This window comes from Myxocyprinus asiaticus, chromosome 26 (assembly GCF_019703515.2).
Source record: "Myxocyprinus asiaticus isolate MX2 ecotype Aquarium Trade chromosome 26, UBuf_Myxa_2, whole genome shotgun sequence".
NCBI lineage: Eukaryota > Metazoa > Chordata > Actinopteri > Cypriniformes > Catostomidae > Myxocyprinus > Myxocyprinus asiaticus.
In genome coordinates, this window is record NC_059369.1 from 14,827,328 (window position 1) to 14,842,994 (window position 15,667).

At 39.5% G+C, this 15,667-nt stretch overlaps 1 protein-coding gene across 2 annotated transcripts in view; it reads left to right on the forward strand.

The window, feature by feature from the left end:
* Positions 1 to 15,667, forward strand: part of LOC127416885 (segment polarity protein dishevelled homolog DVL-3-like) — a 55,163-nt gene that overhangs the window by 8,797 nt on the left and 30,699 nt on the right. For both annotated transcript variants that reach the window (XM_051656472.1, XM_051656473.1), the window contains exon 2: positions 10,922 to 10,991. In XM_051656472.1, the coding sequence (XP_051512432.1) occupies positions 10,922 to 10,991 (70 nt within the window). The remainder of the gene's footprint in view (positions 1 to 10,921; positions 10,992 to 15,667) is intronic.

A 15,667-nucleotide genomic window follows, 5' to 3' on the forward strand; every position in this document is an offset into this window, starting at 1 on the left:
GATGTCACATATTTTTATGTATCAGCACCTATTCAGTATTCACCAACTAAGCCCGCCTTGATAAACAACAGTGTGAACGCAGAGATCAGCCAATCATAAAAATGTGCTTCATGTGTACGGTTTGGAACCGAAGGCCGGTTCTTATTCAGAAACAGTTCCGTTTAAAAAAAAAACACCAGAACCAGATGATTTTCATGACTTTTGGTTCTTTTAACGGTTCTCAAATGTGCATTCTTTCATTGTTGCGGATGCAACTTAGAGCTAAAAATCCTCTGGCAGTGTTTCCTGCAATACCACTCTCAGCATTTGTGGTGGACAGATTGTGCGTGTGACGTAGAGATAATGTGAGTGCGATCAAGTGCATGGTTTGTAATTTACACACAGTATTTAATCACTTTTAATATAGAAGTTTGAGATTTTCATTATATGTCTTGAAAGAAGTGTGTGTGTGTGTGTGTGTGTGTGTGTGTGACAGAGAGAGAAAGAGAGCGAGAGAGAGAAAGAGTGCTCTTAGAGTTGCCAGTCTGGCAAACCTGAGCAGCAGAGAGCTATTTTACTCACAGGCTGAGTTGTTCTCTCTGATGGAAGTGATGCTTCTTTAAAGGAGACTGACCTACTTTCCAGGCTTTATTTTCCTGTCTTGTCCTCTCCCTGGTGCGTGTGAAGGAGTACAGTTCTTTAAGTGTGTTGGACAGTATTAGCATATTGTACATGCCTGTGATGTCCAGTTTATTAGCATTGTGTGTGTGTGTTTTGGGTCTCTGTGGATCTCTTTGCATCACTGGCTCATTGTCTGGCGGTCTCAGGCTTTGGCCTAACTCTGTCTCTCAAGATAGAAGATTGGGGGGAAAAAAACGAATGCAGACACGCAATTTGGGAGTGCTCACATCCCTCCCTTTTCACTTTCATCCACTGCCCTTTTCTCCTCTCTCTCCTCCTCCATCCCTCTTGCTGTGGGAGTGAAGGCTTGTTTTCTGGACTAAATTTAATCAACTTGGGCTATGAAAACGGAAGATCTCTTCATTAGAGATGATGAGCTCTGCGTACAAATCAATGGTTCCTGTCTACACACATGAGCCATCTACACACACTGCCCCAAATTCACTAGGCTAGCTTGAAAAAGTGTTTATATATATATATATATATATATGTGTGTGTGTGTGTGTGTGTGTGTGTGTGTATAGAAGTATTTTCGTTTTGTTTTTTGTTTTGTGGCTAAAGTGCATGGAAAATAGATGGAGAGAAGATATTGTTACAAATGAAGGTGATGTTTGGCTGAAAAAGTTGGAAACCCCCTTGAAATATTCTTACATTTCCTGTCAGTTTATAGAATCGATCATGCTAGGCAGCTGCATTTGTCACCAGTGATGTTCTGAATATCATGTGTAGGAGGAGAGCAGAAAAAGAGTGCTGTTCTGTTAAAATATTAAATCGTCTCATCATTTAGTTAGAGACTGCTGAGGCCAGTAAATCCAATAAGAATTGAATTTCTTATTTACAAATATTTCTTCCTCAAAAGTACTAAAATAATTGTTAATGGAAGCGTTAAGGAACCAGAATCGTTAGCCCTACATTCCTTACAAATCCCATCCCTACTTTCATACATTGAATTTAGAGGTGGGAATCTTCACTGACCTCACGATTTGATTCGATTACGATTCAAAGGGTAACGATTCGATTACAAAATGATTCTCAATGCATCGCGATGCATCTTGTCCTCTTGTTAATCCAATTTTTTCTCTTCCAGCTTTTTATATAACAGCTGTTTTCAAAAATCAGAACGAGTCACATTACATAAAAACACTATTAAATTAACTGATTATATTGAACTGATTATATTTTTTAAAAATTTTTTTTATATTTGAAGCATTGTTCATTATTTTTATTTAATAGTATTAAATTATTAATTTAGAATTAATCGATCCCTAGCCTATAACTATAACCACAACAAGAGTTTGCTGGTCCAGGATGGCTACATGAGATACAGGATCTGCAGTTATCTGAGTGCATATGTCAGCTTCTCCTTTCCACACCACAGGTCATAGTAAAGTGACATAAATATTGGGGATACTGCTTAAAAAAATCAATCAAGCATCTTGTAAGCGCACTGTTCCGACGAGCGAGAGACCATCAATGAGCAACAAACAAAGAAATAGAGAGCGCAAGAGGAGAGAAAAGCATTGGAAAACAGGAGACAAAAAAAATTACTTGAAAATAAAAACATCACCCACATCTCCCGAACCGCTGTCTCATTGTTATTTTCAGCTGTTTTTTCCCATTCAGTTCAAATCAATGCAATAACGGTGCGAGAATTCATGTTGTTTGTTTACGTGTTGTTACGCATAAACTCTCCCGTTGCTATGTGCACATAAGTGCCACTGTGCTGCCGCAGTTTAGATTAAACTGTTGAAATATAATTTAAATGAATACACTTAAGAAATGCAAGTATTGGCATTTTCCTCTTAAATATTCTTAGTTCACTATATTTTAATACATTTAGGCAATGTTTAGTTTAAATATGTGAATTGTTGAATTACTGTTAATGAATTACTGTTAGTAATAACTTGAATAAAGGATATAAAACTTGTTTACATATTTGAGTTCATTAAAACTTCACGTTGTGGATCTTGGGATATTTCAGACCTTTGGACATATTTTTTTTATTTGAAATTAAATCATGACACGTAAACATTGTAGCCTACATAACATACCATTTCTCTGGTGCTGGTGAGATGTCAGCTGAATATGCTTTCCCAGCGATCAATGACGTAATTGTTGGCTGGGATGTAAAAAGGAGACCAGCAGATCAAAAGTGCTTGCTGTCATGTTGTACTTTTACACACTATCACAGTGTATGCAGAAAACATTGTTTATTTATAGAGAAATGCTCCTACACTGATTACATTGTGCCCGCTTTATCTTCATCTGTGCTGTTCTCCTTCTGTCATGCGCACAAGACATGACATTCAGCGTGCAAGCTACCCAGGCCCCCATAAACACTGCATTTTAAGGATGCTGTGTCAAGTTAAAAGTAATGGAAACTTTGAACATCACATCTCAAGATTTCGGTATTCTGTTGTGCTTCGCCCACTTGTTGTGCTTCCTCCTCAGTGAGCAGTTCTCATTCTGTGGCTGTGCTTCTTGTGAGGTTTGTTGTGGCATGCTGCCACCTATTGATGTGGCTCGCAAAACGGATGTCCTTCAAACTTGAATTGAAAATCTGTACTTTTATTAAGTCAGGGGGCACGATTTATTATGTAAAAACATTTTTTTTATTGGCGTTCATGTAAATATAAATCGCTGAAAATCCTCCCCATCCGTTGTTGCTTTCAAATCTTATTTGTGCACGAGCATATTCAAACTTGGAGCATATCATATCAGTGACACCAATCTCGTAACCAAACATGATGCACCAAGTCTGAATATGCAGAAGCATGAATGAGATTTTTCTATGGAAGTCGTGGAATACAGCACACAATTTGTATGGACTACTTTTATGGTGCCACCATAGTGGGTTTTTTTACCTTTTTGTCACTGGTCACAATATGTATACACTGTGTGGAAAGAGCAGCATCAAGCCTATCTTAAAATGTCTCCTTTTGTGTTCCACTGAAGAAAGAAATTCTCATTTTTGGGTGAACTGTTCCTTCAATTGAAAATATAACTCTGCTGGCTGGATTTCAGAAGAGGCTGCTTCAGGAGATGTGGGACCTCATGCTGCCAAAGGAATGAAGAGAGCAGAGGAGAAGAACAGAATGAGAAAAGGAGGTGTAGAGCAGCTCTCCGAGCCTCTTATGTCACCATCCCTGCTGAGTTTTTATTGAATAGCCCAAGCAGGATTAGAGTCTGCACTCTAGAACAATGTGAAATCTGCTCACTAAAAGCAACAAAGTGCTCAGATTGGAATTCACAGTAAGCTGACAATCATTGTGCCTATGCCAGACTCCAATCCGAGTCCTTCCTCACATACTGTGGGATATAATCTGTTACCCATACAAAAACTTACAGCATACTGTGTGTGTGTGTGTGTGTGTGTGTGTGGGCGGGTTTGGGTGGTTTACGAGGACATTTTTTAGGTTACAATCTGGTAATTACAAGGGTATTATGCTATAAATGTGGTTTATGAGGACATTTCTAGTGTCCCTATAATTCAAATCACTTAAAAAACATACTTAAGAATGTTTTTTTGAAAATGTAAAAATGTAGAATGTTTTTTGTGAGGGTTAGGTTTAGGGGTAGGGTTAGGGGATAGAATCTAAAGTTCGTAAAGTATAAAAATCATTATGTCTATGGAGAGTCCTCATAAGGATAGCCACACCAACGTGTGTGTGTGTGTGTGTGTGTGTGTGTGTGTGTGTGCGTGTGATACAACTGAACTGTACTCAGTTGGGCAGAACAATAAGTTTTTGGAAAATCTGGACAAATATACAGTATTCAGATCATGACATTCACCCAACGGTTTGAGTTCAAAAACTCAGCAATGTTACTTTCATTGTGTATTATTTAGCCTATAGCACAACAAGAATTGTTGTGCTATAGGCTAAATAATAGGCACACACAAACATTGGGACACATGACAGAAACAGGATGTTGGGCCTGAGAGGCTCTGACTCATCTCTTGAACAGATGTGAATTCAGCAGATACAGTAACTGCTGAAGGATTTCATAAGATCAGCTTCATCTGACAGGAACAGAGAGAGAGAAAGAGAAAGGATGTATGACTCTGAATATCTAAAGCTCTGAATATGGATGTAAAGAAGTTAAACAGCAGATTAATTTGATAACTGAATGAATTTATTTCATGTAAATTAGATTTTTACATTGCAAAAGAAAGAAGTGGTTCAGTGGATGGTGTTAGACTCATGTACAGCACTGATTCATGGCCCTTTTGCCTTTAATTCACTGGAAAGTTCTGGGAAACATGACAGTAGAGGGAGAGTGAGATGGAGTGGGAATTGGGCACAGAAAAGTCTCGATCTTGCATGCCCACAAGAATATGCCCTACCCACTGTGCTGCAGCTCCAAATGCTTTTTTTTTGTGTTCTCTGGTGAAATGTAGTTTCATGTAGCCAGACTGTTGGCATGAAGTCTGGTCCATGTTGTCGCTTATTCCTGCCAATAGATGCCCACTTTCACTGGAAAGGACAGTCTGGCAGACATGTAACGTGACTAGCCACAGTCTAATCACAATCTTTTTTATCTCATGTTTTTAAATGAATGTGTTTAAAAAAAAAAATCTTGAATATTTTTCAATACTTTGATGGCATGAATCTCAAAAACTTTAGCAAAATCCAGCAACAAGTTCTTCCCTTTTAAGTGCTCATTGTAGCAGCCTGGGAACTTGTAAACACAACTTCCACCATCGAGCTGAACAGTTCTTGTTGTTGAACTGTGCTGTTCCATACTGATCTGGGCTTGTTGGCACGGTTCCGGGTTTTTTTTGTACTGTGTTGGATGCACACTTGCTCAGTCAGAATGTACTAATCGTGAGTCGCCACGTCACTACAGGTGCTCCACCAGTACGGTTCTCTGTCCAGAGTATGGTTAACTAACCATTCTGTGATATCTGGGCCTGGAGCTTGTACAGTTGTGCTCAAAAGTTTGCATACTCTTGGAGAATTGGTAATATATGTACCATTTTTAAAGAAAACATGAGTGAGCAGGCAAAACACATTTCTTTTATTTCTTATGGGATTCATATTCAACTGTAGGTTATAACAGAATGGCACAATCATAAAATAAAACATGTTCAAAAGTCTGCACACCCTTATTCCTTAATACTATGTATTGCCCCCTTTAGCATCAATAACAGCGTGCAGTCTTTTGTAATAGTTGTCTATGAGGGCCCAAATTCTTGCAGGTGGTATAGCTGCTCATTCGTCTTGGCAAAATGCCTCCAGGTCATGCAAAGTCTTTGGTCGTCTTGCATGAACCGCAGTGTGATCTCCCTAGAGTGGCTCGATGATATTAAGGTCAGGAGACTGTGATGGCCACTCCAGAACCTTCACCTTTTCTGCTGTAACCACTGGAGGGTCAACTTGACCTTGTGTTTAGGGTCATTGTCATGCTGGAATGTCCAAGAGCGTCCCATGCGCAGCTTTCGTGCAGAAGAATGCAAATTGTCTGTCAGTATTTTCTGATAACATGCTGCATTCATCTTGCCATCAATTTTCACAAGATTCCCCATTCCTTTAGAGCTCACACCCCCCCAAAACATCAGTGAGCCACCACCATGCTTCACAGTGGGGATGGTATTCTTTTCACTATAGGCCTTGTTGGCCCCTCTCCAAACATAGCACTAATGGTTGTGACCATAAAGCTCTATTTTGGTCTCATCACTCCAAATTACAGTGTGCCAGAAGCCGTGAGGCGTGTCAAGGTGTTGTCGGGCATATTGTAACCGGGCATTTTTGTGGCATTGGCGCAGTAAAGGCTTCTTTCTGGCAACTCGACCATGCAGCTCATTTTTGTTCAAGTATCGTCGTATTGTGCTCCTTGAAACAACCACACCATCTTTTTCCAGAGCAGCCTGTATTTCTCCTGAGGTTACCTGTGGGTTTTTCTTTGTATCCTGAACAATTCTTCTGGCAGTTGTGGCTGAAATCTTTCTTGGTCTACCTGACCTTGGCTTGGTATCATGAGATCCCCGAATTTACCACTTCTTAATAAGTGATTGAACAGTACTGACTTGCATTTTCAAGGCTTTGGATATCTTTTTATTTCCTTTTCCATCTTTATAAAGTTCCATTACCTTGTTACGCAGGTCTTTTGATGGTTCTTTTCTGCCCCCATAGCTCAGTATCTAGCCTGCTCAGTGCATCCACATGAGAGCTAACAAACTCATTGATTATTTATACACAGACACTAATTGCAATTTAAAAATCCACAGGTGTGGGAAATTAACCTTTAATTGCCATTTAAACCTATGTGTGTCACCTTGTGTGGTTGTAACAAGGCCAAACATTCAAGGGTATGTAAACTTTTGATCAGGGCTATTTGGGTGATTTCTGTTATCATTATGATTTAAAAAGGAGCCAAACAACTATGTGATAATAAATGGCTTCATATGATCACTATCCTTAAATAAAAGACAGTTTTTTTGCATGATCAGTCATATTTTCAAAATCATTGCCAAAATTTCACAATTTCTGCCAGGGTATGCAAACTTTTGAGCACAACTGTAAATATATATATTTGTTATTAAAATATATATTAGTAAATGGTAGTTATTAATTATTAAAATTTCATTGCAGTGGAAATGAGGTGTACCATTACTTTGGATATAATTTTAAATCAAGTTTTTTAATCACTTTCCATAAAATATGTGTATCGTGAAATACTGTGTATTGTAATTGACCAAAATACATTTTTGGTGACATTACACAGCCCTATTGTGCAATGTGCATCAGATGTTCTGTAAATGGTCTGTGGGCATGCCGTCTAATGCAAAGATCTAGGTGAAATGAAACATAGCATCGTAGACCAAAATAAAGCATTCACATTGTGTACTGTTTTTTAAACACAGATACATGCAGGAAACAATGAGCGTATCATCGTGTGTGCATTATTGCTATTACTCTTAAGCACATCCTCACAATTCTGTCACCACTGTAGGGACCGCCACTGCCTTGGTGTTTGGTACGAGATGTGTGATAGTCGAGTGGTTTTGATTTATATTGCATGAATCCAATCATGATCGCTCAAATTGATTTTTATTATTAATAGATCACATGGTCTATTTTTGAAAACCTCACATGCTTCACCAGCCAGCTGTCTTCCTCCCTCTTCCTCTTTGACAAAGGTTTCCATGGTGACAGGAGTCAGTCAGGGTCAGCACCTTTTTATAAAGCAGCTGGGAAGGAGGAGGAGCTAGGAGGCGTGTGCAATTAATTTTATTTTATGAGAGTCTAATTTAGCCTGTGTGTGGGGGGCTATTATAAACTAAGCTGATCTTTGTGGCGTTACTTATTTAGTGGTATTTGCCAAAGCAAGCATCACTCAGGGCCATAGCAAGGTAATTTGGGACCCCTGACTGTATATTGCTCGGGGCCCCTTTCCTATTAAATAAATACAGTTTATAATTTGTTGTGGGGCCCCCTGTACCTTTGGGCCCCTTTTCACCCCTCTAGCTATGGCCCTGCATCACTATTACTATTGCTCATACTTAGGGCTATTGATTTTAACACATCACTCGCAGAATCAGCTTGTGTTTCCACTGACTTGAAAGTTAAATGATGACATAACTGACTATTCATGTACGATTCTCACTTCTAGTTTTGGTAACATATTTTTACATCCAAAGAAATGTAATTTAATGTGTTTTTGCCATTGCAAGCTTTGATGTAATGGTTTGAAGTTATGTAAGTATTAGTGCTTTGTAAGTGTAAGTAATTTATTACAATTATTAATCTAATGAATTACATGATAAGTAGATTAATTAATCAAATTAAAGGGATATTTCACCCAAAGATGTAAATTCTCTCATCATTTACTCACACTCATGATATCCCAGGTGTGTATGACTTTCTTTCTTCAGCAGAACACAAATAAAGAAAAATAGAAAAATATCTCAGCTCAGTAGTTCCTTAAAATGCAAGTGGATGGTGATCAGACCTTTAAATCTCCAAAAATCACAGACAGCATAAACGTCATCCATACGACTCCAGCGGATAAATTAATGTCTTCTAAAGTGATATGATTGCTTTTGGTGCGAAAAAGATTAATATTTAAGTACTTTTTTTAAATGGCTAAAAAACTAAATTTATCACAGCTTGTATAGCTAATGTGCATGTGCATTCTCGAGTTGATTGACAGGCGATGTCTGTATCTAAAAGGTGACTGGCTCTTTTACCTGTAAGGTGGGACTTTTTTCTACATTCATTGACAGTTGGGCACTGGAGCTCCTTGGTTGGGCGTTGCAATTTCTCCCATTCATTTTAATTGAAGTGTCCCGTCTCTGCTAAATAGTATCTGGGCGAGAGCAGGGGCTGCGTTGACTGCCTCCTGCTGACAATGAAATGCAAAAACAAGAGTGTGGTACTAAAAGGTAGAAGGCTAGCTTGAATTGCTCAGCTGGTTTCTTACCACAGAATTCCTTATTACAGAATTTACTTATGTTCAGGGGGCATAATCGTTGTCTTAATTTTTTTAACGTGTTTTATATAATTAATCACACTGAATTAATGGCACTGAAAATTGTGAAGCCTCAGAAAGGAATAGAGCTGCACAATAAATCATTAAAAGGTTGCAATATCGATTCAGACACGCACGCAATCTCATTTCTTAATGACAACAATTCCGCAATGTATATTAACGTTCCCATGGCATGCCTTTGTAAGGCGGTCAAGTTTAAATTAGAAATTCACTTCAACACTTGTTTTTAAATGTTAGTCTTTTAAACTTTTTTTAGCGCTCCTGCACGAGACGCTGAATAAACTTAAACACAACGGCCAAAAATGTTTGTCACAGCACAGTGGTTTACAAATTGCAGGTTGCAGCCACGATTAGCAAGGAGTGTGATGGAATCTCTGCTCAGTTCAATATTTTATTAGCCACTGATGCAAAAAAAAAAAATACTGGCATTACCAAGCTCTGAGTAAATTCAAATTCTTTAAAATGTTTGATCTGTGCAATGTCTAAATGTATATAAGCTGCATGCTGTCTGTTATAGGCATTCAGGCATTCTTACTGCATCAAATTATTTAAACAGTATTAATGTATGTTTAATAATCACACAGTAAACAGTGTCAGATATTTAAGTAGTTTCATTTAGCATTAAATTACTTATTCAATATTTGTATATAATTTTTTTTTATGTTTAATTGCTACTGTTGCTGAAAAATTTAAAGCAGTATTTACTCTGTTCTCTATTTAATTACTGGCTCTTGAATAATTCCTAAATTTCCTAAAGGCCTAAATTTCAATTTTATTTATAATTGTTAAAATATATATATATATTTTTTACTTTTATAAAATCACAGTGTTTTATTGCATATTTGCTTAACAGTGCAACACCAAGTTAACAAAGAACTGTAATGAAGCTTTTTTCTGCTCCTTTTGCTTTTTGCTTAGCACGTGAGACAGCCTAATTCTTTTATGCACTTTTTAACAGGATTTTTTTTTTGTTTTTTTTGCAATAAAAACAAGGTGCTGTTTGGTTTACGATGTATTTGTTGCACCCTCTTGTGGACTTAGGACATTTTAAATGTATATATTTGATTTACAACTTTTTTTTAAAATTTTACACAAAATGTTTTTAGCATTTTTGCATAGATTGAAGCAGAGAAGGTTTTTTTAAAACCTCTAGTAAATTACGTTACTAAATCACATGTCCAGGTTTTGTAAATCACTGAAATAAGCATTTTTTCTTGAGAATCGTGATCTTTATTCTAAGCAAAAAATCATGATTCTCAATTTATTGAGAATCGTGCAGCTCTAGTAAGGATTAAAATTCATAGCTATCAATTCACATATGATATATGTAAATAAAATAATTTTATTTCAGACATTAAGGGAGAATAAAGTGGCTCTCTTTGCATTGCAACAAAAATAGGAACAGGCTATCTGTCAAGTGTGAATATGCACCTCTTTTGGCTTAGGCTAGTAAGCAACATCTATAGCAGCCACCTAGAACACCTCAGCAAAATCATTATAATACCCTGGCAACCAAATTCAACATCCTAGCATCATGGCGGTAAGTTTTGCATGGGCAAGCACCACTCACTCTTTAAAAAATAAATCTAGTTTCTTTAGGCATTCCTGCTTTATCGTTGATCTCAAACAAAAGTCCATGTAATTGGTTTAACTGATCATGCAAAATCAAATTAAAGAGGTTATGTGCAAGAATGGACTATAATGTATTCTTTATAGTCAGAGTGAAAGTCACTTTTAACTTCGAAGTCATCTCTTTGTGTCTCTACAGGGTGGTGAAGGAAGAAATATCTGATGACAATGCCAAACTACCGTGTTTCAATGGACGTGTCGTGTCATGGGTTAGTGAGCATTCACACACACACATATATCTACAGACTCTCCTGCTTGTGTTTCACAGACTTCAGAATGTGACAGTCCCCTCTGTATCAGTGTTGGAGGTGAAGGTATGATTAGTGTGGCTTAGGTGTGAGGGAGGTGTGAATCTCTGAACACAGGGGAGGGGAGCTCCGGGATCAGTCAGTCGAGTGCGAGTCTGTGTCTGGATGTGTTAAATTGACTGCAAGTGTTTAGTGGTTAGCACACATCTGCTCCTTTTCTGTTTTAGAGACACTGGATAGAATACTTGAAAGTATATGTTTTTGTTGGGGCTAGGGCTGGGCGATTAGACAAAGTAATCGGCTAACGACGATATTAGCGGGTAGGCTAATTTTGCTCATCTACCCGCCACTGTGGCGGGCGACCTGCAAGATGTCTCGGAGTGACACATGACAAGAAATGCTGTTAGACACAAAGGTAAGCGCTTGAAGGAACACACGACTGATAAGCCGCCGATGCACATGTCTGATTCGCTGTTCGTTCAGAGGCGTGCAGTGCAAGCATGTCTCGTGAAACACGAACATGTAAATAGTTCTCACTCTTTCTTTATTTCAGTTGTCTGAAAACTGTTTGCAAGAATAGTGTGGTCTGTGAGAATGCTGCAAATGACCTCAGACCATCTCAGGAGGTGCACAAAGTTAAGTTCGCTTTATTTCCACGGAGCAGTTCGTGCTTATCATACATTGTGAACGCAACTCTGCAGGTTCACTATATTGATATGTATTCATTCATATGATTTATTCTGCCATTATTGTGAAACACTCTAGGTGGCGCTGTTTTGTCATTTATGCCATGAAACAAATTAAGTAAAAGTTCAGTTCAGAAAAAGTATGTCATGGCCTTGACCTGCGTTATTGTGTCGCTCTACATTTCTTGAAGAATATATTGATATAGCCCGGTTGCTAGGGAGGGTAGAGTCACATGGGGTAACCTCCTTGTGGTTGCTATAATGTGGTTCTCGCTCTCGGTGGGGCGTGTGGTGAGTTGTGCGTGGATGCTGCGGGGAATAGCGTGAAGCCTCCACACACGCTATGCCTCCTTGGTAACGCGCTCAACAAGCCACGTAATAAGATGCGCGGATTGACGGTCTCAGACGCGGAGGCAACTGAGTGTCGTCCTCCACCACCCAGATTGAGGCGAGTCACTACGCCACCACGAGGACTTAGAGCACATTGGGAATTGGGCAGAAAAGGGGAGAAAAAAAAAAGAATGAAAAAAAAAGTGTGATTGGAACAGAAATGTACAGCCTTCTGTGCAGCTTAATTGCACCTGCCAAACCAGGGGAAAAGACGTACCAAGAGATTGTTACTACGTTGAACATTTTTCTCTGAAACCCCTCATAATAGCGGAGAGATTCTGTTTTCATAAACGAAACCAAGAGGAGGGGTAGACTGTTGGACAATACGTGGCTGTTTTATAATAACTTTCTGAACACTGTGACTTTGGTACCCATCTGGAGGATGCCCTATGAGATCGTTTCATCTGTGGACTTAACAATGAGGCGACACAGAAGCGGCTTCTCACAGAGGCTGCTCTTACATTTCACAAAGTGGTGGAAATCGCTGTTTCGGCGGAGACAGTTGCACGCGAAGCACATCAGCTCAGCGGTTCTCTCAGAGTGAACGAAATTCATATAGCCATGCAATTGTAAGAGATGTGGAAAAAATAACCACACAGATGACGAATGCTGGTACAAAGACCAAGCCTGCCATTCATGCGGAAGGAACATCGCTTTTGTAGAAATAAACAGAACTTTGACAGAGATAGGAAGCACGAGAAAAAAGGAAAACTATTTAAATGACGAGGAAATACAACAAGAGATGAGTGCATTATTTGGACGTACGTGAAAAACAAAGTGGTGAGTCGAGTACAGACACCAAAAAGGAAATGTCATTGTATATGATAAGAGAGAGAGAGCAACTAATACACATTTCTGTGACTCCAGAAATTGTAGGAAAAATTATTGAAATGGAACTGGATACAGGGGCTGCAGTATCCTTAATTTCAAAAGAAAAATATGAAAGTAATTTGAGACATATTCCACTGCAACCAACTGACATAATCCTTAAAACATACACTGAAGAAGCACTTGCGCCATTAGCGGTCATCAAAGTGGTTGTAAAGTTAAACAATCAGTCAGCACAGTTGCCACTGTATGTTGTCAATGGTGACGCACCACCATTATTCTGTAGAGAATGGTTGAGATCAATAAAACTCAACTGGTAAGAAATTAAGGCGGTCAAAAACGGATGTGCAGACACTTTGGAGACTGCGTTAAAAAGGCATTCCAAATTTTTGGGAACAGAACTGGGCACCATGAAAGGAATAGAGGTAAAAATAACACCCAATTCTGACCGTGCTCCTAAATTCTGTCAGCCACGTGTGGTACCTTATGCCATACGACCAAAGATAGGCTGAGTTGACACACTTAACAGAGTTGGGAGTGATTTCGCCAAAACAGTATAGTGAGTGGGCCACACCAGTGGATCCAGTGATAAAAAAAAAAGATGTCTCAGTGAGACTGTGTGGCGATTTTAAAGTGAAACTCAACCAAGCCATCTGTGTAGATCACTACCCTATACCACGCATCGAAGACCTCTTTGCATCTCTGGCCAGCGGCCAACTGTTTAATAAGCTGGACTTATCAAATGCTTATTTACAGATGCAAGTAGAGCATGAGTCCAGAAAATTACTCACTATATCTACTCAAAAAGGCTTATTCTGCTATAATCGCTTACCCTTTGGGATTGCTTCGACACCAGCGTTATTTCAGAAGGCAATGGATCAAGTCCTTCTGGGGCTTCCAAATACCCACTGTTATTTTGACGACATACTGATAACTGGCCAAAATGACTCAAAACACTGGACCAAGTAGTCACTAGACTAGAGGAATTTGGTCTAAAACTGAAGCTTGTGAAATGCGAATTTTTCAAATAGTCACTGGAATATTTGGGCCACTACATTGATGCAGCAGGGCTACACAAGTCTCCAGAAAAGACTAGAACAATCATTGAAGCACCTGCATCGACTAATGTAATCCAATTGCATTCTTTCCTGGGCATGATAAATTATTACGTTCATTTTATCCCTAATGCTCTCCTATGCAAGGATAAGAAATGGACTTCGAGTGTGGCCTGTGAAAATGAATTCAAGGAAGCAAAGGATCTCCTCATCTCACAAACAACACTTTATAACCCAGAGCTGCCCAATCGTCTCTCCTGTGATGCATCCCCTTATGGGGTAGGCTCTGTGATATCACGTTTTACCCAGTGGTGAGCAAAAGCCAATTGCTTTCGCATCCAGGACGCTTAGCAAAGAGGAACAGAATTATGCTCAGATTGAGTGCGAGGCACTGAGTTTAATTTTTGGATTTTGCAAATTCCATCAATAATTATATGGTTTACCCTACTTACTGACCATCGACCCTTGACTGCTATTCTCAGCCCACACAAAAGTGTCCCACTAATGGCAGCAGCCAGAATGGAGTGCTGGGCTCTGGTGTTAGCTGCCCATGACTATGTCATTAAGTATAAGGAAGCCGCTCTTCATGCCAATGCTGATGGACTGTCACAGTTACCACTACCAGTGGATCACAAAGAGAGAATGGACACAGTGGATGTGTTCTATGCCACCCAGGTAGCCACCCTGCCCATCAGCAGTGCAGAAATGAGACGTGATTTACTTACTGACCCAATCTTGTCTACTGTGTTGGACATGGTTTCAACAGGAATGTTCCCAAACATTAAAGATATTTGTAAAAAGTTATCACCATTTGTGATGCCGCAGTGAGCTCACTGTCATTCAAGGATGTCTAATATGAGGCAGTCGTGTCATCATACCTCCCAAACTCTTTTTCCGTGTGTTAGCTGACTTGCATGTGGGACATCCAGGATTGGTAAGAATAAAAAATCTGGCCCGTAGCTACGTCTGGTGGCCAGGTATCGATGGTCAGATTGAGCTTCAGTCAAAATCATGCCAGTCTTGCCAGCTTATCCAAAATGTCCCATGTCCTGCTCCACTTCAGCCATTGATATGGCCCGCTTATCCTTGGGAAAGGATACATGTCGACTTTGCTGGTCCCTTTGAAGGCCATACGTATTTGATTTTGGTAGATGCACACTCCAAATGGCCTGAAGTCTCTATCATGGACAATACTACCACTGGCAAAACCATTCAGGTCTTATGAGGACTTTTCAGCCATTATGGGGTTCCCCATGTCCTTGTCAGTGACAATGGCCCACAATTTTGTGCTGATGAGTTCTCACTCTTTCTGAAGGGAAATGGGGTGCAAAATGTTCACTCTGCACCCTACCACCCCTCCAGCAATGGGCAAGCTGAATATTTTGTCCAAACATTCAAACATGCCTTAGAAGCTTCTAAGGGCTCGGCTCTGATTCAACAGAGGCTTGACACCTTTCTGTTAACATACTGGAACACGCCACATGCTACTACCAAGGAGTCGCCAGCAATGTTGTTCCTTAATTGCAAATTGAGAACACGACTGGATCTTCTCAAACCTAGTCTGGTGGAGCAGCTAGAGACTCAGGGTCAGAGCTGGTGGAGCAGCGGGAGGTTCAGGAGGTGGGGCCAGAGACTCAGGGGGCAGAGCCACTCAGAACTCAAGTTTTGAGACCGCAGG